This window comes from Lepidochelys olivacea (assembly GCF_965140295.1).
Source record: "Lepidochelys olivacea isolate rLepOli2 genome assembly, chromosome: 3".
Taxonomy (NCBI): domain Eukaryota; kingdom Metazoa; phylum Chordata; order Testudines; family Cheloniidae; genus Lepidochelys; species Lepidochelys olivacea.
Window position 1 is genome coordinate 26,776,284 of NC_140413.1, and position 26,646 is coordinate 26,802,929.

General features: G+C 39.0%; 1 protein-coding gene across 1 annotated transcript in view; it reads left to right on the plus strand.

Moving 5' to 3' along the window:
* Positions 1–26,646, plus strand: part of NBAS (NBAS subunit of NRZ tethering complex) — a 407,958-nt gene that overhangs the window by 249,781 nt on the left and 131,531 nt on the right. Inside the window, exons 41-43 of the mRNA XM_084622071.1 lie at positions 11,760–11,989; positions 20,060–20,170; positions 24,679–24,929. Of these exons, the coding sequence (XP_084478197.1) occupies positions 11,760–11,989; positions 20,060–20,170; positions 24,679–24,929 (592 nt within the window). The remainder of the gene's footprint in view (positions 1–11,759; positions 11,990–20,059; positions 20,171–24,678; positions 24,930–26,646) is intronic.

Here is a 26,646-nt window from a genome sequence, read left to right on the forward strand (position 1 = left end):
TGCACTCTTGGTGGCAACGGTACCTCTGGTACCAGCTAAGCCTAAGCATTGGGAACCGATGGCACCAACAAAAGACACAACTATTGGGAGCCTGATCCACAAACTGTAAGTGCTGTCTTTCTGTCAGTTTAGATGAATAGGACCCCATGCACTCCAGGGAAAGCAGAGACTTGTGCTACAGCTGATGACATTTTTGCTCTCCCTTACCCCAATCCCTGTTGCTATCAGGTCCGTCCCTCATGAGAGAAGTTCTGACTCCATGAGGAGATGCAAATTATTGGAGGAGTCTGTCCCCCATTCCATCATTCACCCATGATTTCCGTCGAGCAGAACCGTTGGTGCCACCGTTAGACACAGACTAGGCCGTTTCTTTCTTGGGAGACTCTGAATCACCCGAGGAACTGATGTATCCTGAGAAATAGCTTCTTAGACAAGGGACTTGGACATGTCTAGAACTAACCTCTTGTACCTTAGGGCAAAACTTCCCCAAGGTACAAAATATTGCACCCTTGTCCTTGGATTGGCCGCTACCACCACCAAACAAATACTGGTTACTGGGGAAGAGCTGTCTGGAAACGTCTTTCCCCCCAAAATACTTCCCAAAACCTTGCACCCCACTTCCTGGACAAGGTTTGGTAAAAAGCCTCACCAATTTGCCTAGGTGACTACAGACCCAGACCCTTGGATCTTAAGAACAATGAACAATCCTCCCAACACTTGCACCCCCCCCTTTCCTGGGAAATGTTGGATAAAAAGCCTCACCAATTTGCATAGGTGACCACAGACCCAAACCCTTGGATCTGAGAACAATGAAAAAGCATTCAGTTTTCTTACAAGAAGACTTTTAATAGAAATAGAAGTAAATGGAAGTAAAGAAATCACCTCTGTAAAATCAGGATGGTAGATACCTTACAGGGTAATTAGATTAAAAACATAGAGAATCCCTCTAGGCAAAACCTTAAGTTACAAAAAAGATACACAGACAGAAATAGTTATTCTATTCAGCACAATTCTTTTCTCAGCCATTTAAAGAAATCATAATCTAACACATACTTAGCTAGATTACTTACTAAAAGTTCTAAGACTCCATTCCTGGTCTATCCCCGGCAGAAACAGCATATAGACAGACCGAGACCCTTTGTTTTTCTCCCTCCTCCCAGCTTTTGAAAGTATCTTGTCTCCTCATTGGTCATTTTGGTCAGGTGCCAGCGAGGTTACCTTTAGCTTCTTAACCCTTTACAGGTGAGAGGAGCTTTCCCCTGGCCAGGAGGGATTTCAAAGGGGTTTACTCTTCCCTTTATATTTATGACACCTCCCATCTCAGCATCTGTTTCAGAACCGGTGGTACCTCATGGTTCCAATGGAGCTCCACAATCACCCTTTGACCTATCTTACTTACCATATTGGGGACTGTGGTACCCATACCTACACCCTGCAGGGTCGATGTGATCCACTAGGAAGTCAGTCCACCGGTCCCCTGCAAGAGGACAACCAGAGCTTCCTCCTGGCACCGTAGAAGAGGAAGATTGTGAACTGGATCTGGCAGTTCTGCTGGTACCAATGAAACAGCCTTCATCTCCAGATGAAGCAGACACTTCAATATTTTCCCCTGCGTGCTGAAGTGATCACCTTATAGAATCTGTGCATCAGCAGTTGAATCACCTCGTCACAATCACTTTCTAGGGAATCAAAATGTGTTGTTGGGCACCTTGAGCAGGCACTATAGGCACTTCGCTATTGACCACAAGTGAGTGTTACATGACGCAGTGGTGAGCAGTATTTTTGTTCTATCGGAAATCCCACGAGGGATCTCTTCGCCTCTCAAACAAACCTATACTGTTACAGAGGAGCCCAAAGACATCACTTTCAAGGTGACGCTCTCTTTCTATCATGGTCAGACTCTCAGAACTATGCCTTCCCACCCTGGCCACTCCTATCTCAGATTTTATGGAAGATTCATCAGGATAGGGCTTGAGTCATTCTCATCAACGCAGTTGGCCCAGACAGTTTTGGTCCCCAAGTTTCCTAAACATGTCATCCCAGGTGCTGATCAACATGTAATCCTTTTCCTAGAGGAAGGGCAGAATCAAGCGTCACAACCCCCAAGCACTCCATCTCAGGGCATGATTTTTGGATAAGTGGCAGCTCTAGAATATTCGCACTCTGAAGCTGTACAAAGTGTCCTTACTAAAAAATGAATAAATTCCTCTAGGGAATCTACTTAGCCAAGTGGAAGAGTTTCTCTATATGTACACAACAAAAACTTGTTTCCCCAGAAGCAACAGATATTCCCCTTATTCTGGACTATCTTTCCCTCAAATCAGCTGGTCTTTCCATTAACTTTATATTGGTCCATGTGGCAGCAATCAGTACGTATCACCCATGTTCACATGGTTACTCCGTTTTCATTTGCCCACTGACTACCAGATTCTGGAAAGGTCTAATTGGAACTTTTTTGCCAGTAAGGAAATTCACTCCTCGGTGGGACTTAAAGCTTGTGCTTTCGGTGCTTAGTAAGCCGGCCTTTGAACCACTAGCTACATGTTCCATGTCTCTCTTCTTTAGGAAGGTTGCATTCTTTGTGGCTGTCAACTCAGTCAGGAGGGCAAGTGAGCTTTGAACACTGATGGCGGATCCACCTTACACCATATTCCATAAAGACAACGTTTCCTTGGTTTCACATCCTAAGTTCACCTGAACTAGCCAATCAATCCAATTATCTATGTTTTTCCCAAAATCACACTCATCTGAAGAGAAGAAGAGACTTCATTCCCTCAACATGCAATGAGCCTTAACCTTTTACCAACAAAGGAGAAAGCCAATCAGAAAATCACCCAGACTGTTCATCACTGTAGCAGAAAGACTCCAAGGTCAAGGTGTATCCTCTGTGAAGATCTCTAAATGAATCTTGGGCTGTATCTTACCCTGCTGTAAGTGGTTACATCTTCCTCCCCCTCATGTGGTGAGGGCTCATTCTGCAAGAGCACATCAGTAGTATTGCTTCAAGTAGTACCTGTACTTGACATTTGCAAAGCAGCTACATGGAGTTCCATTGCACATTCACTAGTACAGGATGCTGATGCATCCTTTGGGACAGCGGCCCTTCAGACAGCTCTCTGCTTGCATCCTCGCACCTTCTCCTACTTGATTACTTCTTGTGAGTCACCCCCAGTGGAATACACATAGGGGCCATTACTTGAAGAAGAAGAGAAAGTATTTACTTTATGACAACTGGAGGTTCTTTGAGATGTGTAGTCCCTATCTGCATTCCAGTACCCATCCTCCTTCGCCTTTACTTTGGATCATTCTTGGATTCGTGGTAGAGAAGGAACTAGAAGCATGGTCGGTCTGCTCTGCTCTTTTATCTCCTCAGCTGGAGGCACAAGGAGAGCAAGGGTGCATGTGCGGGCCAAAGGAATTCTCAGATTCTCAAAGAATTCTCCAAATTTGGGTGCCTGGAGCACATGTGTACCCACAGTGGAATACAGATAGGGACCATACATTTCAAATAAGCACCAGTTACTCTAGTGTAAATAACTTTTATATTCCTCAATGAGTTTAGTCTAAAATGCAATTTTTTTTTGGTATGGTATTAGATGACCCATTTCACATAGCTCTTTGGATGATCCACACACACCTATCTTGCATCTGTCACTCATCTCTTTATTCCATCCGAACTGAAATTCCTGTTCACCCCTCTACTCAATAGCTTCAGTCATTCCTTAACATCTGCTGTCTAATACAGAAGTTGTTCTGTACTGCAGGACTAGTTTCCTTCCTGGTTCCTCCCAGTTACAATTATACAGTATATATTTTAGCTATTCTCTCTTCAGATTGTTAGATTTCATTATCTTGTTTCTACACAGCTCTTGCAGCTAATTTTGTTCAAGTAATATATTTCATCTTGCCTATTAAATTTCTCAAAAAATAATCTTTTTACTTAATAGGTAAGATGAAATATATTACTTTGAACAAACTTAGCTGCAACAGCTGTATAGAAACAGGATGATAAAGTCTAGCAACCTGAAAATATATATAAAATGGAACAGAGCAAAACAGATTTTCTCTCTGTCTACCTCTTTCCACTATAGCTATTTTGGGAGTTGCTGCCACCTCATGTAACAAGGCATAGCACCCTTCAGGTTGTTCATCTTTCCCAATGCCACTTTGGTCCACAACATTGTGATATTGTTTGTAGTTATAGATAGCTTCTGCTTTTGACTGGGTATTCAGGCAATAGCACAAATTCTGACTGCCTGCACTGAGGTCAGAGTTTAGTTCTCATCTCTCCAAGTTTCCTCAATAGCAATTTTCCCCATCTTAAAACTTTGCATCTAAATCAGTGGGGTTTTTTGTGCAAATTATTGAAAGATAAAAATCTCAAAATAGAAGGTATCTGTAAATAAATGCCTATAGTTGCATATTTTGGAAAACACAATTAGGCAGGCACAAGGCTAGTGTTATGAATATTAGCTACATATCCAGAGAGAGTCTGGGTCAGGCTAAGTGGCTTTCTCTCAGCCTATCGTGTGAATTTCTTGAATTTCAACATGGCTCAAGAAAGTGTGTTTGCCAAGGGGTGGATGTTCTGTGTTTCAGAAACCACTTCCTCTTTGTTTTCCCTAATAATCTACCATTTGGTAACCAAGGACACAGGCTATCAATTGCATCATTTCCATGAACCAGACCTAACTTCTGTTCAGAAATCTCCCCATAACCTAAAGCTCGCTTCATCTGTATAGCGGTTATATTTACTTTAGAAACCTCCTTTCAAAATTACATAGACGCTACTAATCTTTGTTCACTTGTATGGCAAAGTAAGGACTACCCAAACCACAACCCCAATGCTTGAGAGTTCAGAGTGCGCATACAGTTTTTCTGTTTCCTCTACTTTCCTTTCCTGGAGCATCTGGATAGGGTGTGGACAGAGCTATTGCTTGCCCTAAATGCCTGTCTCGCTCATCCATTCTCCAGTCAGGGGAAGTATTTTGCACTTCATAAAGGTATGTGCAGTTGGGAGCCCCTGACTATGGGTTGCATGCAAACAGCCCAAAGCACTCCTATAAAGTGTCTTAAGTCTAACAGCAAATTATATTTCACATATTACTCTACTGCCAATCAATTAAATAGAAAGAAACACAAAATCGCACAGGCTATTCCAAAATCAAATCCAAATGTATATTAAAAATAAATACATAAAAATAATAAAAAATTGAACTATCTGAAAGCAATTTGGGGTATATTCTTTCCACTGTTGGAAAAAAGTTTATTCACAATATGAACTTCACTTTGTGTCAAAATAAATTATTCAGTTGTCATATCTTTTCTTTTTGTGATATTGTGGACATTTTTTTGTTCTCCGTTCCCCAACATACAACTATTAGAGTTCGTAATTACAGGGGTTGGCATCTACATTTTCCATCTGCATTTCCAGGAGCTCTATGCTATTAATTCACAAAGAAAACTGTGGTGGAGCTGTCAGTTGAAAGTACAGAAATTAAGTCAAAGTACAAGTTGACTGTGTAAACCATGATTTGATGCACATCTAAGTTTCATAAATCGTGAGAATTGCGAGCTCTTTGTTCAGGCTTCTATATGCAGAGATGTTTTTTCTTTAAGATATGGTCATCCTAATAGCATAGAATAATGTTCTTTTGTGCTGTGAATATGTACAGCTTGAATAAACACCAAAGTGAGGAGAATGATTCAGAAACCGAAAAGCTTTGCATTTATTTTAAGCTCTTTAAAATGAGGAGCTAATGAGATATTATACAACGTTCCATTATCTTGATGTCCTGTTAGAGCTGAGAGAAATACATCTGAAAATGTCTGCCTGCTGAGCACCATGCACTGTCATTGTGTCTTTAAAACATGTCTTATTTAAAACACTTTTGTGAAGGGCAACAAAAATGATTAGGGGGTTGGAGCACATGACTTATGAGGAGAGGCTGAGGGAACTGGGATTGTTTAGTCTGCGGAAGAGAAGAATGAGGGGGGATTTGATAGCTGCTTTCAACTACCTGAAAGGGGGTTCCAAAGAGGATGGATCTAGACTGTTCTCAGTGGTAGCAGATGACAGAACAAGGAGTAATAGTCTCAAGTTGCAGTGGGGGAGCTTTAGGTTGGATATTAGGAAAAACTTTTTCACTAGGAGGGTGGTGAAGCACTGGAATGTGTTACCTAGGGAGGTGGTGGAATCCCCTTCCTTAGAAGTTTTTAAGGTCAGGCTTGACAAAGCCCTGGCTGGGATGATTTAGTTGCGGATTGGTCCTGCTTTGAGCAGGGGGGTTGGACTAGATGACCTCCTGAGGTCCCTTCCAACCCTGATATTCTATGATTCTATGAAGGCCAAATATTGTACCTGTGTCAATTACTTCTAAGGGTGTACATGTACAAATATGTGCACATAACTTACCTCCTTTTCTCTTTGACACATTTAATTTCAGCTAACCTCATAATTTTTATCATCATGTATCATTTTTTAGATTTATTTTTTGAATTTATAAAATATTTGCAAATTGTGAGCTTTACTTTAAAAGATATAATTAACAATTAAGGAAACACATATAAGTGAGATTTGAGGGGAATATAAATTAGGAGAAACATGGTATTAAGACCAGGATGTCTCAACAGAAGGGGAAAGAGGCAGAATTACTTTCTCATGATCTAATATTGTCAATGATTTATTTCGTCCTGGGACACAGGATTCTAACAGTTACTAGTTCTGTTGTTTTTGTATTGAGTTGTATGGTGCATAACTGGATAAATGTGATGCAAAAGTCCCATGTAAAACAAAAAAGCACTGTTGAATACTCAAGCCCACCTTCTCTACTGGCCATGTCTTTCCATCGAATAACATTAAGTTCCTGTGAGTGAAAAATGCACTCCCTTTCTAAAGGACTCACTGGACTCCAAGGTCCTAGGACTGCAAGGGGTGAGTGACTTACTCTTTTTACAACCTAGATTGACTGTACTGAATTGAATTCAGCATATTTCTCAAAAAGAAATATGAAACTTTTCTTTTACTTAAACACAATTGCTCACTTAAAAAGAGATTAGCCTAAAGTGGCAATGTTTCATAATTTTTAATAAAAAAAAATCAGTCACATTGGGACTTGTGACTAAGGTGGAAAAAGTCAGCTAAAAAGGAAATGCAAGATGAATTCGAGTAACTTACTATAATTATCTTAATAGCCATCGTTTTCAATCCCTGTGACATTAGTGAGAAATAATTTGTCCATGTGGGAGTTATTTCAGTATCCGAGGGGTCAAGAATCTCATGTGTAAAGGAGAAGAAACACCTTTTAGTACACAAGTTTGTCTGAATTTGAACAATTCAAGTGAAGAAAAGAGTATTGTAATTCAGATATTAAAGAGAGAATGTTAAGGTCTCGTGCTTTTGTATAGTACAATATTCATGCCAAAAAAGAAGAAACATTATCACAGATCACTAAAACTCAATCTGCAGTTCATAACTCAGTCACCTAATACTGACTCAAGTGTGGATTTTAAATATAGGAAGACACAGCTTTCCCTGCACCTTGCATTTAGAGTACAAGGTATTTTATTGTTATTAAGGACCATCACAGGGCTGAGTGATTTGGGGGAAAGGATAGGAAAACCATAGAGAGAGTTGGATCTCAAAAACCAATGGATGATGAAAATAAGGACATGTAGTTATTAATTTTTGGTATATGCAAATCTTGACATTTCCAGTAACTGAATTATATGTACAGGTTAACTATCAGTTGTGCTGCTAAGATGATTGTTAAGGAGGGATTTGAATGAGAAGAAGGTGATGGCTTAGTGAACAAAATTTTTGAGATTATTTTATGGATAAGGGGCGGACAAAGCTAGTAGCCCCAAAATCAAATTTTTTCTCTTTAGTCTCAAACAGTAATCCATCTTATCACAACGGCTGTGCAGGCACACTTGAAATATAGCTCATCTACTGTGTTACTCTTGTATGGAAAAGATAATGAATGCTTAGGTTAGAAACATTATTGGAGAGAAGCAGACAATGCTGTCAGAAATCAACAGGTGCAAATGTATATATTTTGGTCACATCGGGCATAGAAATGGAAGTAACCTTGAGAAGATTATTGTGGAAGGAATGGTGGTTGGTAGTTGTAGTAGGGGATGACCCCAGTAAGGAGACAGATAGAAAGTGTGCAGCAGATCACGGGGAGGTCAGCTGCTGAGTGCTTGAAGCTAGTGAAGAATCAAGAAGGCTTCTGAAAATTCTGTGTTGAAGTCACCAATATCATCCATGAATATGTGGATTTTGCTTACTATGTTAAGGAGAAATATCAGTTAAGACACCTGGTACAGTGTGACCCTCGTCTCTGACTGAGGAATGTAGGTGCTACTGCAGCGTTGTTTTTGATGACGATAACTAATCACAGGTAGCTGACACAGTGTTGAGCACAATCTGCACTGACTGCCAAGTCACAGTTAACACTGTGGCATCAAACTTGATAGTTTCCTGTTGTGTTCAAATGATATAAAATTTTGTAAATTAGACAAGCCTATGGTGGAGCATCAGGGAGAAAAGATATATTGTTCAACCACTTGTCTTAAAGTATTAGGAAAGATTTACCTAATAAAAGGAAGCAGGGGAATCAGGCTTGTAGCCACACTTTCTCAGTGTCTGAGAGAATTTGAAAAGCCAACAGATTGTCATGTACTTGTCTTTTTTTTTTTTAACACATAGCATTAGAAAGAACAAACTGATTCTAACTTCTTATCTAGCCTGTTGACTGTTTAAGAATATTGAGGCGCCTATGAACTACATAAGTATGGTGGTAAACAGTGTGCTCTGTAGCCTTTTTTGCAGGTTTCGTTTATAATTAATGATATTATTAGTGTTTGTGTTTACACTTCCCTCTCCCCCGTATTTTAATGAAGACAGGTTTTATGTGAATGTAGAAATATTAGTATATTCTAAAAGGATACTGTGAAAATTTATTTCATAATTTTAAATAGCTTTTTATTCATTCTTTAAGCCCCACACAGCTTGACACTGAAATGTTTTTTATATTTTATTATCCATCACTAGGTTCTTCTTCTTGTTGAATAGCCAATAAATATCACACTAGTAGCATCAATGTTATTTTAAAAGTCATTTTAGGGGGTATAGAAGAAGACTGAGTGAGCAGAAAGAGAAGGGATAAAACATGTAATAATTAAATGGACTATGAAAACAGACACAGTTGAGAAAAGTATTTTCCTGGATTCATAGATTTTAAGGCTAGTAGTGATCATTGTGGTAATCTGTTCTGAGCACCTGCATAACACAGGCCATGAGACTTGCCTGGATTAATTCCTGCTTCCGTTTCAATAGCTGTGGCTGAACTAGAACATATCTTTTAAGAAAAAGAATCCAATCTTTAAATGAAGATTTACAGGGATGAAAAATATATCACATGGTATATTGTGGTAAATTGTTCCAGCACTCAAAACCACTGTTAAAAATGTTCACCTTATTTCTAGACTAAATTTGCCTAGCTTCAACCTCCAGCCATTGGATCTCATTATTCCTTTGTCTGCTAAATTGAAGAGCCTTTGTTATCAAGTTTCCATATGTAAATACTTATAGATTGTGATCACATCACCACAGGACCGTCTCTTTGGTAAAATTATCTTTGAATCTCTCACTATAAAGCATATTTTCCCAGTCCTTTAATCATTTTCATGACTCTTCACTGAACTTTCTCCAATTTCTCAACATCCCTCTTGAATTGTGGACACCAGAACTGGACATAGTATTTCAGTAGCAGTTCCATCAGTGCCACGTACATAAATAATAGAATCTCTCTACTTCTAAGGAGATCCCCCTGTTTATAGGTCTAAGAATTGCATTAGCTCTTTTAGCCACCACATCCATTTTATTTATCATTATTTATTATTTATATTGTGATAGCACAACAAGAAAAAGATGGTCCCAGACCAAAGAGTTTATAATCTATTATAAAAGAGAGACAAGTGGGTATATACAGACAGATTGGGGAGAAAAGGAAACAGAGAGACAGTACTGCTCAGCATGAAAAGCAGTAGTTTCAGCACACTGTTGTGAAGGCCAAGACTATAATAGGATTAAAAAAAGAACTAGATAAATTCATGGAGGATAGGTCCATCAATTGCTATTAGCCAGGATGGGCAGGGATGGTGTCCCTAGCCTCTGTTTGCCAGAAGCTGGGAATGGGCGACAGGGAATGGATCACTTGATGATTACCAGCTCTGTTTATTCCCTCTGGGGCACCTGGCATTAGCCACTGTCGGAAGATAGGATACTGGGCTAGATGGACCTTTGGTCTGACCCAGTATGGCCGTTCTTATGTTGCACACTTGCTACCTATCCGTTGTCAAGTTTTCATAAGCATCTTGACAAAGGAGAGTGTTATGGATGGATTTGAAGGAGGAGGCTTTGCAGATATTACGGGGGTTCCTCCCAAGTATGATAGGCAGCATGGAAAAAAGCACAGAGGTGCTTTTTTGAAAATTCAAAAAGAGAACAACGAAGGCTGGCTTTTTTGGTAGAGTGTAGGCGAGTCAATCTCAATAGTGTATTAGATATAGTCAATGTAGGGCCTTGAAAGTGAAAATCAGTAGTTAGCTTCTAGTGAAGAAGGGGAAGTGAAAAGTAGGTCAGATGTTGGGCTTTCAGCCTTTGCAATGTATTTTAAGTAGTTTAGGTATGTATAAAATGTATTTTACTTTATTTTTCATGTTATGCTTTTTTGCAAGAACGTAATTATTCATGTATCTTGTGAACTGCAAAGTAAATTACTCTGTCACCCACTAGGAAAAGTTCTGGCACCATTACATTACATTATTTTCTGCCAGTTTCATTGCTATATTTATTATTTATTTAAGCATTGTCAGTGGGTTTAGTGCTGTACATGGCACACAGTGGGTCAGACAATACAAAATTATTTGGGGCCAGATTTTCAAAAGTGTATATGTCTCTGTGCCATTGATTTATGAATGTGGAAACTATAATGCACGTTCAAAGATCTGATTTCTGTGTGCAGTTTTGAGCTAGATACTACAGCAATTATGCACTTTAAATACATAACACAGATGATTTTTAAACCTATAAACAACTCTTTGTCCTGTTATGGATATGCTGTTACATTTGTGTGTTATTTCTCTCAGTACATTGGAATCAGTCATTGATTCAGAAGAATTATTTTAATATTTGTGGTATGTTCCTGTGTTTGACTGTAGGATGGTCATTAGCTAATTTGTAATCAGTAATATTTGTATATTTTATACAGATAGTTTAGGGTCTGCTAATTAATCTTTCAAGTCAATGGATCAATAAATGCAGGATTTTCATAATAAAGAGACTTTTTCCTCTCCTTTTTGTGCCTTTACTACTATTGCAAAATGTGTACTTACGATATTACTTCGATAATCAAAAAGAAAATTTGTTTCCTTTATCTCGTACCATACAAATACAAGTTTGACAGCAGTGCAGATTTGACTTGCATCAATTATATATACGTGTTCAGGTTATTTAGCATTCAGTGGTCACACTTACATTTTTACCATTTTGAAAGGTTCCACGGTTTCCAAGAGGTTCCCTACGTTCAAAATGTGGAATACCACTAGATCTGATCATATCTCTCAGGATGGAAGAAATATTTCGTGTTTCATTAATGAAAACACCAGCAGATAGATCTTAGAATGGCAACTTTGTTTTAGAGTTTTTTAAAATAAAGGCTTTTTTTAAAAAAAAAAAATTGATTTCACAGGCTGACCCAAAAGAGCTGATTAAGATGGTCACAAAGCACGTTTCTCAGTGTAGCTCTGCAGACTGGCCTGAAGAAATAGCAACTTTGATTAAGCAACTGTACTACTACAATGAACGACTACTGGACTTCACTCAGGCTCAAATCCTTCAAGGCCTTGGCAAAGGAGTGGATGTGCAGAGGTTTACAGCAGATGACCAGTACAAGAGAGAAACTATACTGGGGCTGGCGGAGTAAGTAATTGCTCTTATGTGTTTTTTCTTTTGTTCAAGGGGAAGTATTTAAAATTCAAAATAGGAAAGTAAATTTTCAGCAGCACTGACCTTCAGAAGGACTTATTAATCACTCATTTTGCAGGTTTATTTTGCAGTGTTGCTTTAAATGGGACCCTTTTTTCTCCAACCACTCTAGTCAAATGAAGTGGTGTTTGTCCAACAAAATGGATCAATAAGTGCAGGATTCGAATAGTAAAGATACTCTTTCAACTCTCTCCCGTCGCCCTTATCCTTTTGCTTCAGCTGCTACTATAACAGTCCATTAAAACAGATGCCCTAAAAGGGGGGGGGGGATTTCTGAACCATGCTAAAAAATAGTGTCTTTCACTATTGAATTTTAATAAATTATAGATAAACCCTCTGTTTTAATGTTGATAATTTAGTTATAGTAGACTTACATTGCAAAAATGTATACACTCCCCCTGCTTCCCCCCCCCCCCCCGAAAAATCTGGTAGATTGTACATCAGTCTCATATCATTGACTAGAGACCCAGCTCTATTGGATTTCCCATTCAATTTTTCTATTGAATTGTAATCCTGATTCCTAGAATCCCTTTGTTCTAGTCTTGAGGTTCTTGAGAATAGGCTGCAGAGTTCCTCCTTAAGGCCTTGATTCACATAGAAATGACAATACTGAGCATCAAAATACCTCACTTTTAGGTACCTAGAAAATCACTGTGATTCCCAAAGTCTGATATGGGTGCCTAGGCTCCCTATACAATGAATGGGGAAAGATAGGCACCTTAGAATGGCTCCCTATACAATGAATGGGGAAAGATAGGCACCTTAGAAGATCCAACAAGTAAGGCTGCTTCTCACCTAAGATAGACAAAGGGAGATGCCAAGCTAAGGAGTGTTTTGCTAAGGTTCTCCCCTCTCTTGGAGGTAAGTGTCTAAGTACAGACTGCACGAAGGTTCCTCCCTCTGCTTGGGATTCTCAGCTGTTAACCTTGTCTTGGCATTAGGTACCTATGCCATTTTAGCAAGGAGCATGGTACGGGTGAAGAACCTCATTCATAATTTTTAACCCAGTGGTTAATATACTGACCTGAGATGTGAGAGACCCTCTCTTCAAGAACCTGTTCTACCTGAGGGTGGGGAGAAGGGATTTGAATTGGAACCTGCCACCTCTCGGGTGAGTGCTCTCACAACTGGGCTATGGGATATTCTGCTTTGGGGCTTTCCTCAGTCTTTCGTGTTGAAGCTGTTTCATGGCGGATAAATATATATATATATATTTTAAATGGAGCAGGTGGCTGGACCCTGGGTCTCCCACCTCCGTGGGCAGAGGTCTAACCACCAAGCCACAGAATCATTTTTCATGCTTGCTCTCTCTGGCTCAGTGTTGAAGGTATTCCACTGTGGATAAATTAATGAAAGAATCATTGGGGCCAACGGGTGAGCGGAAGAGATAAATTGAGAATATGATTCTGTAGCCTCGTGGTTAGAGCACCCTCTTTGGAGGTGGGGGATCCAGACCACCTGTGCCAATGACCTTTTAAAATATTATTTATCCATAATGGAACTTCAACAGGAGAAACTGAAGGAGCCCCCATGTCAGAATATCGCAGAACCCAGTAGCTAGGGCACGCATCTGGGAGGTGGCAGATGACTGTTCAAATTCCTTCTCCTCACTCAGGTGAAGAAGGAGGACTTGAACTGTGGGTCTCCAACATCCCAGGTGAGTACCCTAACCACTGGGCAACAAGTTATGAAGATGCTGCTCCCTCCCTTCTGGTCCATTTTGTGTAAGCTCGTCTAGAGGGACCTGGTCCAGTAGCTGAACTCTGAGGATGTTATCAGTTCGGTCCCCACAGGCAAGTTAGGTGGAGGAATGCCTAATTTTCTCCAGCTTGTGCGGTGCTTAGACATTCGGACGACTGGCGTGGAGCTGCAGTGCACATGCTCACAAGCAGAAACATAGGCACCTATGGAACTTTTTCTGTGGAAATTTAGGCGCAAAGCAATTTTAGAGGCCTGCAGGGCTTGGGGACAGCAGAACGGGGGATTTGGGAATCCCAGTGGGGCCTGACTGGGGATTTAGCCACCTAAGGTGCCAGGGAGGCACGTAAGTCCTTTTGTGAATCCAGCCCTAGGGATTTTCAGTTGTGTATATTGCACCTGCATCCTTTTTGATATCATCTACACAAGAGAAGTTTAGTGTTCCAGAAACTTGATTCTTCCTAGCACCCCGTAAAAACATGTCACCTTTGTCTGCAAATGCTCCTAATAGTGTACGTGTTTGTCAAATATTGTTTGGAGTTAAACAGCCATGCCTGCTGCTCTAAATGAACAGAATTTCAGCAGATTCATGCAAGACTTGAATACCAGCTAACACAGAGAGTCGGTGAAAACCTCCTGCTACCCTGTAACAGTCACATTGCATCATCTTGTTCCAATTTTAACCATCTTGTGCATAAGTTGTTGAAGAGAATATATGGATGCTATCACTCTTCCATCACGATAGTAGTTCATGGCTAAAATTTTTAGATTATAGGGTCACAAAGAAACACTGATACAAATTATTTGATTAAGCATAGTATCAAAACAAAAGTATCTCATTCAACAGCTTTTGCCCTACATTTATTATACTGAAGGCGATGGGATTTTTTTCTGCATAGGGATTGCGTGATTAGGCCCTACATTCCCTAAAGTTGCTCCAGGCATCTTTTAATTTTTTTATTGGAGTTGTCTTTCCTTTATCTCCGTACTCAAGGAGATGGTTGCATCATCTTAATACCATGCTGATGGCTTAAATGGTGTTTGTTATTTTTGTGTAATAAGTTCATCATGCAATATTCTACCTTTTTATGAATCTTTATTTTTGGCATGTGTAATGACTTTGTATTTTTAGAGTTCTTCCTTTTTTTTTCTATAAACAAAATAAATATGAAGTGAAAGTTGAGGAAATTCCTCACAGCATACATAGATTGTTGAAAATACAGAAAAGAAGAATTAACGAAATCTAAGTTTCACATCTCATAGTTTAGGATGACAGTTCTGCTAGTTCGGGCAATTGCAAAGATTATGTTAAATGCTTGTTCATCTCACAGCTTTCTTGGTTTCATTTTCTCATTTGACCCCTAATCTGCACATATTAATTAAAACAATATGTACATTTAATATAATTTTGAAGCATATTTTTATTATTTATTTTTGAATTATTAAAAGAAAAACTCATGTTTTGCACCATGCATTAAATGAGGATCACTCTGGAAAGATGGTGTCTTACTTACCAAACAATTTCTGCTAAAATGAGCAGTTTGCTTGCTAAAATTACTTAAAGAACAAAATGGTGTTGGTTTTATCTTGCATATTTATTGTATTCTCATCAGGGCCTATTATGCATTATTTATCAAGCATTTAAACATTGGTGAGGTGTCTCAAACACCTAGGTCAAGACTAGTCCCTGTCCCAAGCAGCTTACAATTTATTTGGACAAGATGGACACAGGGCATATGGGGATGGGGAGAGAAGATAGAACTTGATATAATGTAATATATACAGTCGAACATTCATTCTGATTTGCTGATAACTGTTGTGCTATCCTGGCCACAAATCAACTCTACTTTTATGTACTGAATCACACCACAGAAAAGTGTGGACACTCCTTCACAAATAATGATTACCGATCAGGAACAGTACATGATTCTCTAGTGAAATTTTATGATTATAGCTTCTTTTTAAAATAGAATAATGTATGAGAACCTTGCTAATTCACACTCATGGTGGGGAGCCCATTGCCGATTAACTTTTAAAAAAAATTGTATGGGTCAGTTTCTTCCTGACTTGTACACTGTGGTTTACTGGAGGACAGAAAGGATGCCAGTAGTCTCTTCCCACATGTGAATACAAGTATTGAGCCTAGTTTTTCCTTGTGGAGTATGGAGACCGGAAGCCTTGCTGCAGTGGAAGGGTAGAAAGTGGCGATGCTGTCATGAGCAGAAAAGACACCTATAAAAAGAGAAGAAAAGAGACAATAGATAAACATCTGTGTTCTAACACTATTTTTTTATTCTAACTTTTTGGTTTACCGCTTTTTAATTTGCACAATATATTAATCAATGCAAAATGTTTTTTTGCCAAATCTTTGCCAACAATGATTTGATAATTGCAGAAAGGCACAGATGCATCACAGGGAGTCTGTTTTGCTATGATATTATCGCTTTTTGGGTAAATACTCATAAACTAAAGGCCATTAACATATCAAAGGTGTGATATTCCAGCATGATATCGTTCCCTGCTCATATATATTATCCATTATCTTGTTTTAATTCTTCCATATTTTATGGAGAATAGTGCAGTGGGATGTCATGATGAATTTTATGGGAAGTGTGGGAGCCAGGATAAAAATACATTAATGTGTGCACTAGGGATCAGAAGGGAAGGAAATTGGGGTGGAGCCAATGTTCTAAATCTAAAACTTCTTCAATATAGAGCAAGGCATTAAATAATTGCAAAAATAGTAGAAGCAACCTTTATTTTTCTTCCCAGTTGCCCTTTTATTGCTCTGGTAGTCCAGTGTCAGTGATGTAAGAAATGCTGCGTAGATTCTTGCAGTTCTGTTGCCAATACTGTCCACTAGCCTCCTGTGCAACTATTCTTCGATCATGGGCAAAATAATGGAACAGCTGTTATGGGACTTAATTCATAAAGAATTAAATTGGGATAATATAATGCCAATCAACATGACTTTATAGAAAATGGACCTTGTCAAACTAACATGATATCCTTTTTGGATGAGATCACCAGTTTGGTAGAGAAAGGTAATAGTGTTGATGTCCTATGCTTTGGCACCCATAAGGCATTTAACATCTTGATTAAAAAACTAGAATGATACAAAATCAACATGGCACGCTTAATAGGGTTAAAACCAGGGTAGCTGTTCAGTCTCAAAATGTAATTGTAAACTCAGAGTAATGACCAAAAGGGTGTGTTTCTAGTGGGGTTCTACTTTATTTAATATTTTAATCAATGCTCTAGAAAAACACCATAAAATCATTCTTATTATTTGTATTTCTATAGCACATAGGACAGGGGTGGGCAAACTTTTTGGCCTGAGGGCCACATCGGGTTTCCAAAATTGTATGGAGGACTGGTTAGGGGAGGCTGTGTCTCCTCAAACAGCCAGGTGTGGCCCAGCCCCCGCCTCCTAGCCGACCCTTCCCATGCTTCTCGCCCCCGACAGCTCCCCTGGGACTCCTGCCCCATCCAACCCGCCCTGTCCCCTGAAGGCCCCCCCGGGACTCCTACCCCATCCAACAGCCCATGCTCCCTGTCCCCTAACCACCCCCAGACCCTGCACCCCTGACTGCCCCATCCAACCCCCCCTCCTTCCTGACTGCCCCCCAGGTCTCCTGCCCCATCCAACCCCCTGTTCCCCGCCCTCTGACCGCCCCGACCCCTATCCACACCACCACCCCCAACTCCCCTGCCCTCTATCCAAACCCCCTGCTCCCTGCCCCCTTACCGTGCTGCCTGGAGCACCGGTGGCTGGCGGTGCTACAGCCATGCTGCCCAGAGCACTGGGTTAGGCTGCGGCTCTGCAACTGCACTGCCCGGCTGCCCAGAGTGTTGCGCCGGTGGCACGACATGCTGAGGCTGCAAGGGAGGGGCTGGGGGCTAGCCTCCCGGGCCAGGAGCTCAGGGGCCGGGCAGGGGGGTCCCGTGGGCTGGATGTGGCCTGTGGGCCATAGTTTGCCCACCTCTGACATAGGAGCTATAGTCATGGACCAGGACCCCATTGTGCTAGGTGCTGTACAAACAGAATAAAAAGCCCCAAAGAGCTAGAAATCTATTGTCTCTTGCCTTATACCTAGATAGATTCAGATAGACAGGGAACTACAAGGGAACAGTGGGACAGTATTGATCACCACGGTAGGCTATGGCATCAACGTGTCAGTGTCCTAACTGTTGTCAAGTTTATTGTATGCATCATGGCAAAGGAACATTTTAAGGAGGACAGTGAGGTCACTTCACAGATGATTACAGGGAGCAAATGTGCGGGGTGGCATGGAAGAAAGCATAAAAGTGCTTGTTTCAAAATTTAACAAATGATCGAGGCTGGCATCATTGGCCAGTCAGAGGCAGGAGTCCACATTTTGATTGTGAGTGAGAGATGATAGGTAAAATGGGGGTAAGCCATGAAGGGCTTGAAAGTGAAGACAAGCAGCTTATATTTTATGTGATAGAAAAGGGGAACCCAGTTGAAGAGATGGAAGGAGGGAAATTACATCATCTAAGTGATGGGCTAGGAGAATGATCTTTGCAGCGGCATTCTAAATGGATATGAGTGGGGCAAGATTGCATTTGTCTTGGCTAGAGAAAAGGGTATAGCAGTAATTGAGACGTGAGATTATGAAAGCCTAGCTGTATGGGTGGTTAGGAAAGGCTGTATCGTAGAGATTTTATGGAGAAAGAATATGCAAGATTTAGACACAGCCTAGATGTGTGTACCTAGAGAGAGGTCCAAGTTGAAGATGACACTCGGGTTATGGGCCTTAGTGATTTGATCTATCCCTACAGAGGAACAATTCTGAAATGGGGTAGCCAGTCTTGCCGACAAAGTATAACAAGATCCAATGGCTGGAATTTGAAACTAGACAAATTTATAAGGCCCAAGTTTTAACAGTGAGGGTAATTAACCATCAAAACAACAAACGGAGGGTTGTGGTCAATTCTCCATCACTGGAAATCTTTAAATCTGGATTGGATCTTTTTCTAAAAGATATACTCATCTTCAGACACAACTATTTGATTTGAAGCAGAAATTAATTCAAGGAAGTCCTATGTTCTGCAGGAGGTCAAGCTAGAGGATCACAACTGTTCCTTCCTAGTGCTATCTTTCCCCCCCGGCTCTTCCTTGCAGTCCCATTTTCCTTACCTAATCAGTCCATCTCCACTTCTCAGGATTCTCGTCCCAGTCCCTGTTCCAAAGCATGGGGACACTAGAGCTGTTCAGGAAGGGTCACTAGTATTGATTAATATGGGGAAAATATATTTTTCCCTAGCCTTGTTCTCCAAAATGGCTGAACCATTTGGGCTGAAATTTTCCAAAATAATGTCAGCCTGAGTCAGACAACTAGCATAGATAATTTTACTCCAAACTTTAAAGTTTAGCAAACCTATAAGCAACTGAGAAAATGGAAAGTGTTGGGTGATCTTTATAGGCAGAGCTACCCGCCCCTGTCTCTATTATATCCCTTGAATCAGGGTTAAGTCCAAAAACCCCCAAAAGAAACTGCTCCTCAATAAAACTGTATATATATAGAGAGAGAGTAAGGACTGTCGATTAATCGCAGTTAACTCACGCAATTAACTGAAGAAAATTAATTGCAATTAATCGTGGTTTTAATCACACTGTTAAACAATAGAATACCAATTGAAATTTATTAAATATTTGGGATGTTTTTCTACATTTTCAAATATTTGATTTCAATTTACAACACAGAATATAAATTGTATAGTGCTTGCTTTATATTATTATTTTTATTACAAATATTTGCACTGTAAAAATGATAAAAGAAATAGTATTTTTCAATTCACCTCATACAAGAACTGTAGTGCAAACTTACAAATGTATATTTTTTGTTACATAACTGCAAGGGCTCAAAAATAAAACAATATAAAACGTTAGAGCCTATAAGTCCACTCAGTCCTACTTCTTGTTTAGCCACTCACTAAGATAAACAAGTTTGTGTACATTTATATAACTTCTATTTGTATCTTTGAAAATCTCTCTCTAATATTTTAATACCTATACCTATGGGAATTTTTATTTATCCAGTACAAACAATTACAGAATGATAGAATTTTAATCTGTTTTACTTTTGAGAATAAAACAAAGAAGTAAAACCAAATTTAATTGTTGTTTCTCAGTGTGTGTGCATGGGGGCGGTGGGGAAGGTTTGCAGAGCAACAATGCCTTTTCTATCTTAAGTATTTTTCTCTGACTTTTTTTCTAAGCATCTTAGTGTGACCAGTTATTTTGTTTTCTCTTGCTGTGTTTTATGGTTCTCCCCTAACAAGAACACTTGAAGAAAATGTGTACAAGATCGCTCTTTCCTTGGCTCAGCGTTACAGTGTTCCGCTTTGGGAAGTTTATATGACACATCTTGAGTTTCTGTTCACTGATAGTGGGTAAGTGTTGAGACTCATCTGAATTAATTTACAGTTCTGTTCCATTGAGGTATGACCCATTCCAAGAGAATTTTCATGGCAGAAAGAAGCAGCTTTTGTTTACTAGATTTGTTTTACTTCCACATAGCATGCTTCACATTTTCCATATATTTACATTTTAATCAGGCCTTCCTTAACAACCCATAAGAGGATTAATGGAGGAAAGGTAGAAAGGCTCTTTAAGGCTTCATGAGCTCCAATCTACACCTCCATTGTTGTTCTTATTCAGCCTTTTGGGCTTTGGATCAAAGTACAAGTTCCTATGGTTTATTCAGTGTTTAGGCCTCTGTTTTCACAAAGCCCTAACATCACTAAATGCAAAGCATTTCTTCTCATGCCTTAGCTTCTTAAAATCATCTTATGATATGGAATTACTTTTTTCCAAATGAGTGTCAACTCACTAATGTCTAAGGCATTAAATATTTTATAGAATTTTGAAAACAGTTATATTCCTCAAGCAGTTCTAGAAGGTTCTTGTGCTTCTCCAAATTCGTGCATGCCGGCAGGATGCAGTGGACCTATTAAATGACACAGAAATGTATATGCTTCATTCCTGAGGATTTCATGATGGTTATTCAATTTCCATATTCATTGCATGTGTTGTTAACAGTAGAGAAAAGTGGGAGAAAATGTAACCTAAAAGAATATTGCTATCACATCTATGTATCTAACACTACTAAATACAAATTGTCTGAATTTTGTTGGAGAAACAGGTGTTGTGCTAAAAACAATTTAAATGTGTGTGAATTTTAGAATATTGATTAAGTTAAAAAGGTCATACTTTTATATGTCTACTGACAATGTCATGATATATGAAATATAAGATTGTATTGGGGAATACATCTGGCTGATGCCAAGTTATTTATAATTAAGGATACAATTTTGTCACGGAGGCCATGGATTGCGTGACTTTAAAGGACCTCCATGACTTCTTTGGCTTCAGCCTGTACCAGAGCAGCAGGGCTGGAACAGCTGTCTAGCCCCACCGAAGTTAGCAGTCTGTCGACAAAGCTGACCCAGCCACAGTGGTAGCCACCCAAGGGCTGGAGCCGCAGCCAGGAGCTGTGTTTGTGCCTAGAGCAGCAGCTGGGGGCAGCCCCGCCTGGAGCAGCGTCCAGCGTCCCTGATTGTTAATGTCATTCCTCTCCCCACCTCCACTTTTAGAGAAAGTCTGGGACAGATCGCAGGCTTTCGTGAATTTTTGTTTATTGCCCATGACCTGTCTGATATTTACTAACAATACCCATGACAAAATCTTAACCTTAGTTATAATTGATCAGCATGCACAGGAATTACACTCATATTACATAAGCTTCAACTTCTTCATATAGGGCTTGATCCTCTTTGCATTAAAGTCAATCATAATAATTTCACTGACTTCAATGACAGTAGGATCAGATTCCTAGTAGTTGTCACTGTGCCTTTTCATTTATTTATTTATATATATTTATGTATTTATATAATATGTATATAGAGTCACGTGAGGTTCTAATTTTTTATAGGAACACCTTTCATCTTTGTAGCAACTTCACAGAACTGGGTCCAGTTTAGGAGATTATGTCCAACTCTTGGTTATATTGGTTTAAAAAAGGATAAATGTAAAGTAATGCACATTGGAAAAAATAACCCCAACTATGCATACACTATGATGGGGGCTAATTTAGCTACAGCTAATCAGGAGAAAGATCTTGGAGTCATCGTGGATAGTTCTCTGAAGACGTCCACGCAGTGTGCAGCGGCAGTCAAAAAAGCAAACGGGATGTTAGGAATCATTAAAAAAGGGATAGAGAATAAGACGGAGAATATCTTATTGCCCTTATATAAATCCATGGTACGCCCACATCTTGAATACTGCGTACAGATGTGGTCCCCTCATCTCAAAAAAGATATACTGGCATTAGAAAAGGTTCAGAAAAGGGCAACTAAAATGGTTAGGGGTTTGGAACGGGTCCCATATGGGGAGAGCTTAAAGAGGTTAGGACTTTTCAGCTTGGAAAAGAGGAGACTAAGGGGGGATATGATAGAGGTATATAAAATCATGAGTGTGGTGGAGAAAGTGAATAAGGAAAAGTTATTTACTTGTTCCCATAATATAAGAACGAGGGGCCACCAAATGAAATTAATGGGTAGCAGGTTTAAAACAAATAAAAGGAATTTCTTCTTCACTCAGTGCATGGTCAACCTGTGGAACTCCTTGCCTGAGAAGGTTGTGAAGGCTAGGACTATAACACGGTTTAAAGGAGAACTGGATCAATTCATGGAGGTTAAGTCTATTAATGGCTATTAACCAGGATGGGTAAGGAATGGTGTCCCTAGCCTTTTTTGTCAGAGGGTGGAGATGGATGGCAGGAGAGAGATCACTAGACCATTACCTGTTAGGTTCACTCCCTCTGGGGCACCTGGCATTGGCCACTGTCGGTAGACAGGATACTGGGCTGGATGGACCTTTGGTCTGACCCAGTATGGCCATTCTTATGTTCTTATGATACCTTTGTTTCTAATTCTAATTGGTTTGAATTCATCACATACGCATAACAAGAACCTTGTGAGGCAGGCGAATACTATACACCCCTTTTTAAAAATGAGTAAGATGGAACAATAAGAGGCTATGCCAATTTTCCTTATAGCAGGTTCAGATGGCAGTGCATCTGGCTCTCGGTATAAATACAGAACAAAAGCAATGAACCAGGTCAATTCTTATCTCTTGTTTTGAAATTCACAACTAAACCAATTTCAGTTAAAAAAAAAAAATGAAGATGTTGGCTTTACATTTGAAATAATTTATGGAGCTATACCTTTCAGTACCACTTGCACCCCTTTTAACATTAACTATTAATTAAAATGCATGAAAAAATTATCGTATTTTATAAAACATGAGACATAAGAGATAAAACTACTTATGTATGGAGTGGAGAGGTCTGAAGATGGAGGAACAGTCTGAATTTTTCTCTCTCAAAAAAAGTAAGAGGAAAAAAAGCTACAGCCCTTAAATTTGAATGTGTTCCTATACTATAGTGGAAATGTATTGTGGGTTAAATTCTTCAGATTTGAGCTTGTCAAATTTACATTTTCAGCGTATTCTAGACATTTTCGGTTGTGGCTTTAATTCTGCCTGCATTTGTATTTAACGTTGTTTAGTTGTTCTTATCTGTACTAAGCTATTTCAAGAGATCTCTGGCCTTCCTGGTATTCTAAGTGTCATTTTCATTTTCAGTTAAATGTAATGAGTATCACTGGCAGGTTGACAGACGTGGAAAGTGGCTCTACAGAGAGTAGGTACAGAATGGGCAGTAATACAGCAGGTTTCTTCATCCTGTCCATAGATGTTTCTCAAAACTGTTGCATGGGGCTCACCATGAGGCATGAGAGGATAGCTGAATCTTCATGTGCATTAAATTTATGGGGAAATGCGTCAATGTGCTAACAGTGACTGAATGTATTTGAGAGATTAGGCTATCTGAAGGTAACCTCTGTATGATGACTATGTGCTACACTTGCAGGGGAATGGATACTCTGGTCTAAGCATTATCTATCAACATCATCTATTGCTAGTATAAACTGTTATAAAATCAACAAAGACTCAGTCTAGCACGTTCCACATGGAGAATCTTGTAGCATCCTGGCCTAAGTCATTTGCCATGTCACCAACAGTCCAGCAGATATTAACTTTCTGGTCATTACTGAATCAAAAAAATGACCTAAAGATATGCCATTACCATTTCCCTTTACTGACCAAGTTCTCTGACTGTATTGTACATCTAAAGCATTAATAATCATGCTTCAAGTGCATAGGTACCATGTCGCTAATGAATATCCTAATTCTGCTGCTTATGCCCATGCATGTGCACATTCCTTTTTTATAATGTGAAGGTTTTTGCCATTTAAAAAAAATGTGGATAGCAAAATCAGGCAATTCATAATACGGAATAATTACTTTTTTAAATGGATAATTTAAAAAAAAATTGAACTATAAAAGCTCCATTTTCTTACCCTTTTAAAACTTAAATTCAGCCAAAATCTTGCTCCGTGATGGAGAACCCCCCCGCCAAGTTTCATCTTTAAGTTGAATTTATGCAGCAAACTATAAAACCTGAAAATAGATTTTTTTTATGGAAATGGTGATCCAATATCTTTTGATGACATTGGAATGTAAAAGTATGAAATATTCTGTTGTAACTAATATGACTCTCTATATACATGTCTAAATAAGTAGTTTATTACCTAGCCTCTTGTCTTCTTGTTGCAAGAGCATGAATTATTTCAGAATTTCTTAAATATTTGTGATCAGTTTTTACCCGTCAGACATATGTACATAAAGTAGTATTCACACTTCAGAATCTGTTACGAAATTGAACCTTTCTGCTTAAGGGAAAAAAATGAGTTATCATGTCTCGTATGCATTCTAATACAAGAGGTATTTAATTTACTTGAGTGTCTAACCTTTAAAACAATATTTGTTTTACACACAGCTTATCTACTGGAGAAATAGAAGACAGAGCACAAAGTCTTGGTCTCTTTGAGACTTTGAAAACCAACCCTGAAGCCCTACATGAACACATGGTCAAATATGTTTACCCGGGTATTGAAGGCATAGATCACCAGCGGTTGCTTTATTATTTTACTCTCCTTGAAAACTGTGGTTGTTCAGAATTTGTAAAGCATGCTATCAAACCTGAAACTCACATACGGCTGCTGAAAAAATTCAAGGCCATTGCACCAGGTATGAGATTTATTGGTTTTGTACTCTATAGCTGTAGTTACTTATCACATTTATTCAGTTTTCTGAGTATTGACAAGGTCACACTTTCTAGTTTCAAATTATCAGGTGCTCTTTTATAAACAAATCAGATAGATGCAGGGAGCTCAATAGGTTTCTTATGCCTCAGAGGAAAATTAACCTTGTCTTTGGATTTATTGCATGTTTAGATTAGTCTTTCATGGCAAGCTACAGCAAAATGCATTGCTGAAAAAAAATTAAAGTGTTTTAATATTTCTAGTCTAGTAAATGTTAAATATTTTAGCTTATAAAAATGTTATGTAAATATGAAATGTCTCTTTCTGTAATTAAAATGAAATTCTCCATTCTGTGAAAATACGGATTACAGTGTATGAAGAATCTTAAAAAACAAAAACAAGCACTTGAATAACATACTGTGGACAGAAATGCAGTTTATGTAAAATCTGCTCTTGTAAAACTACCTAAAATGCATTCTGTGTATTGGTGTGCCTATCAAAAATCTTAATTACATAATACATAATTTCATAGATGTTAAGCATTTTTCTTTTTAAAGTTCATAATTTTTAAAATAATGTTGTTTGATATTACTTTATTCCTCAGAAAGGGATATAATTTTAACTATTATTTTTCATCCAGCCTGGCAACAGGCATTTATGTAATTATATTTTTAAGCAGGGCTAATAGTGTCCGCATTATTAAAGTTGCCTGACACTTCCTATTATAAGACCCTCTTTTCAGTTGTGTATAACTTTGCCAAATTGTAATTGTTTGGTTTGAAACTTGACATGATAGGTGTCTTCCTCAAGCTGAATGTTTTTAGAAAACATTTCAATACACAGAATGGAGCTGCTCTGGGGATGAATGAGGGTTGCATAGTAAATGAGGTGCTGTCTTAGGACTCCTGTCTCATGCTGCAGAAATTGGAAGGCGTGTTGTGAATAATACAGGGGATTGCAGGACGAAAAAGGACTGTCTCATGGTTAAATCAGTCAAATGCTGCGTTGGATAATTGGATTCTATCCCGGCCACTGCCAGAGAGTTCCTATGTGAAGCTAAGCAAGTCACTTAAAGTAAACTTTTCAGAGGTTCCCACTAATCGTTTGTGTTCCTCATTTTTTCAGTGCTCAACTTGGTCACATGAGGTCTGATTTGCAGAGGCGCTTAGTCACAGCTACAACCGAAGTCAATGTTTTAAATGTACACAGTGCTTTATAACGCTAAGAACTCTTTTTAAAAAAATCAAGTCTTAAAGGCTTCTCAGGTTGAGCACCCAAAAGTAGTGTACTGTTTGACCTTAATCTCTGTGCCTCAACCCCCCAGTTGTTATGTGGAGATAATAATACTCCCTTATTGCACAGGGGTGTTGTGAAGATGGATTGATTAATTAAGCATTGAGATGCTATAGTAATGAAGGCCATAGGAAAGACATGAGGATATTAATAATTCTGTCTTTATAGCAGGGTTTGAACAGTGTGCTGTGAATTAAGGCCTGAGGCCACACATTTAACTATGGGGACAAAACAGAATATTGAATACTACTCATTCAGTGAGCAGTTTGTCTATGCACTGAACGAGGCAGGGGTCCTGTGGAAAAAATAGCATTTAATCATGAAATTAAAATCTATCATAACAAATACACACAAAGGGCCAAATTAAGGTTGTACAAATAGATTTGTGGTATTTCCTAACTTTTGAGTAT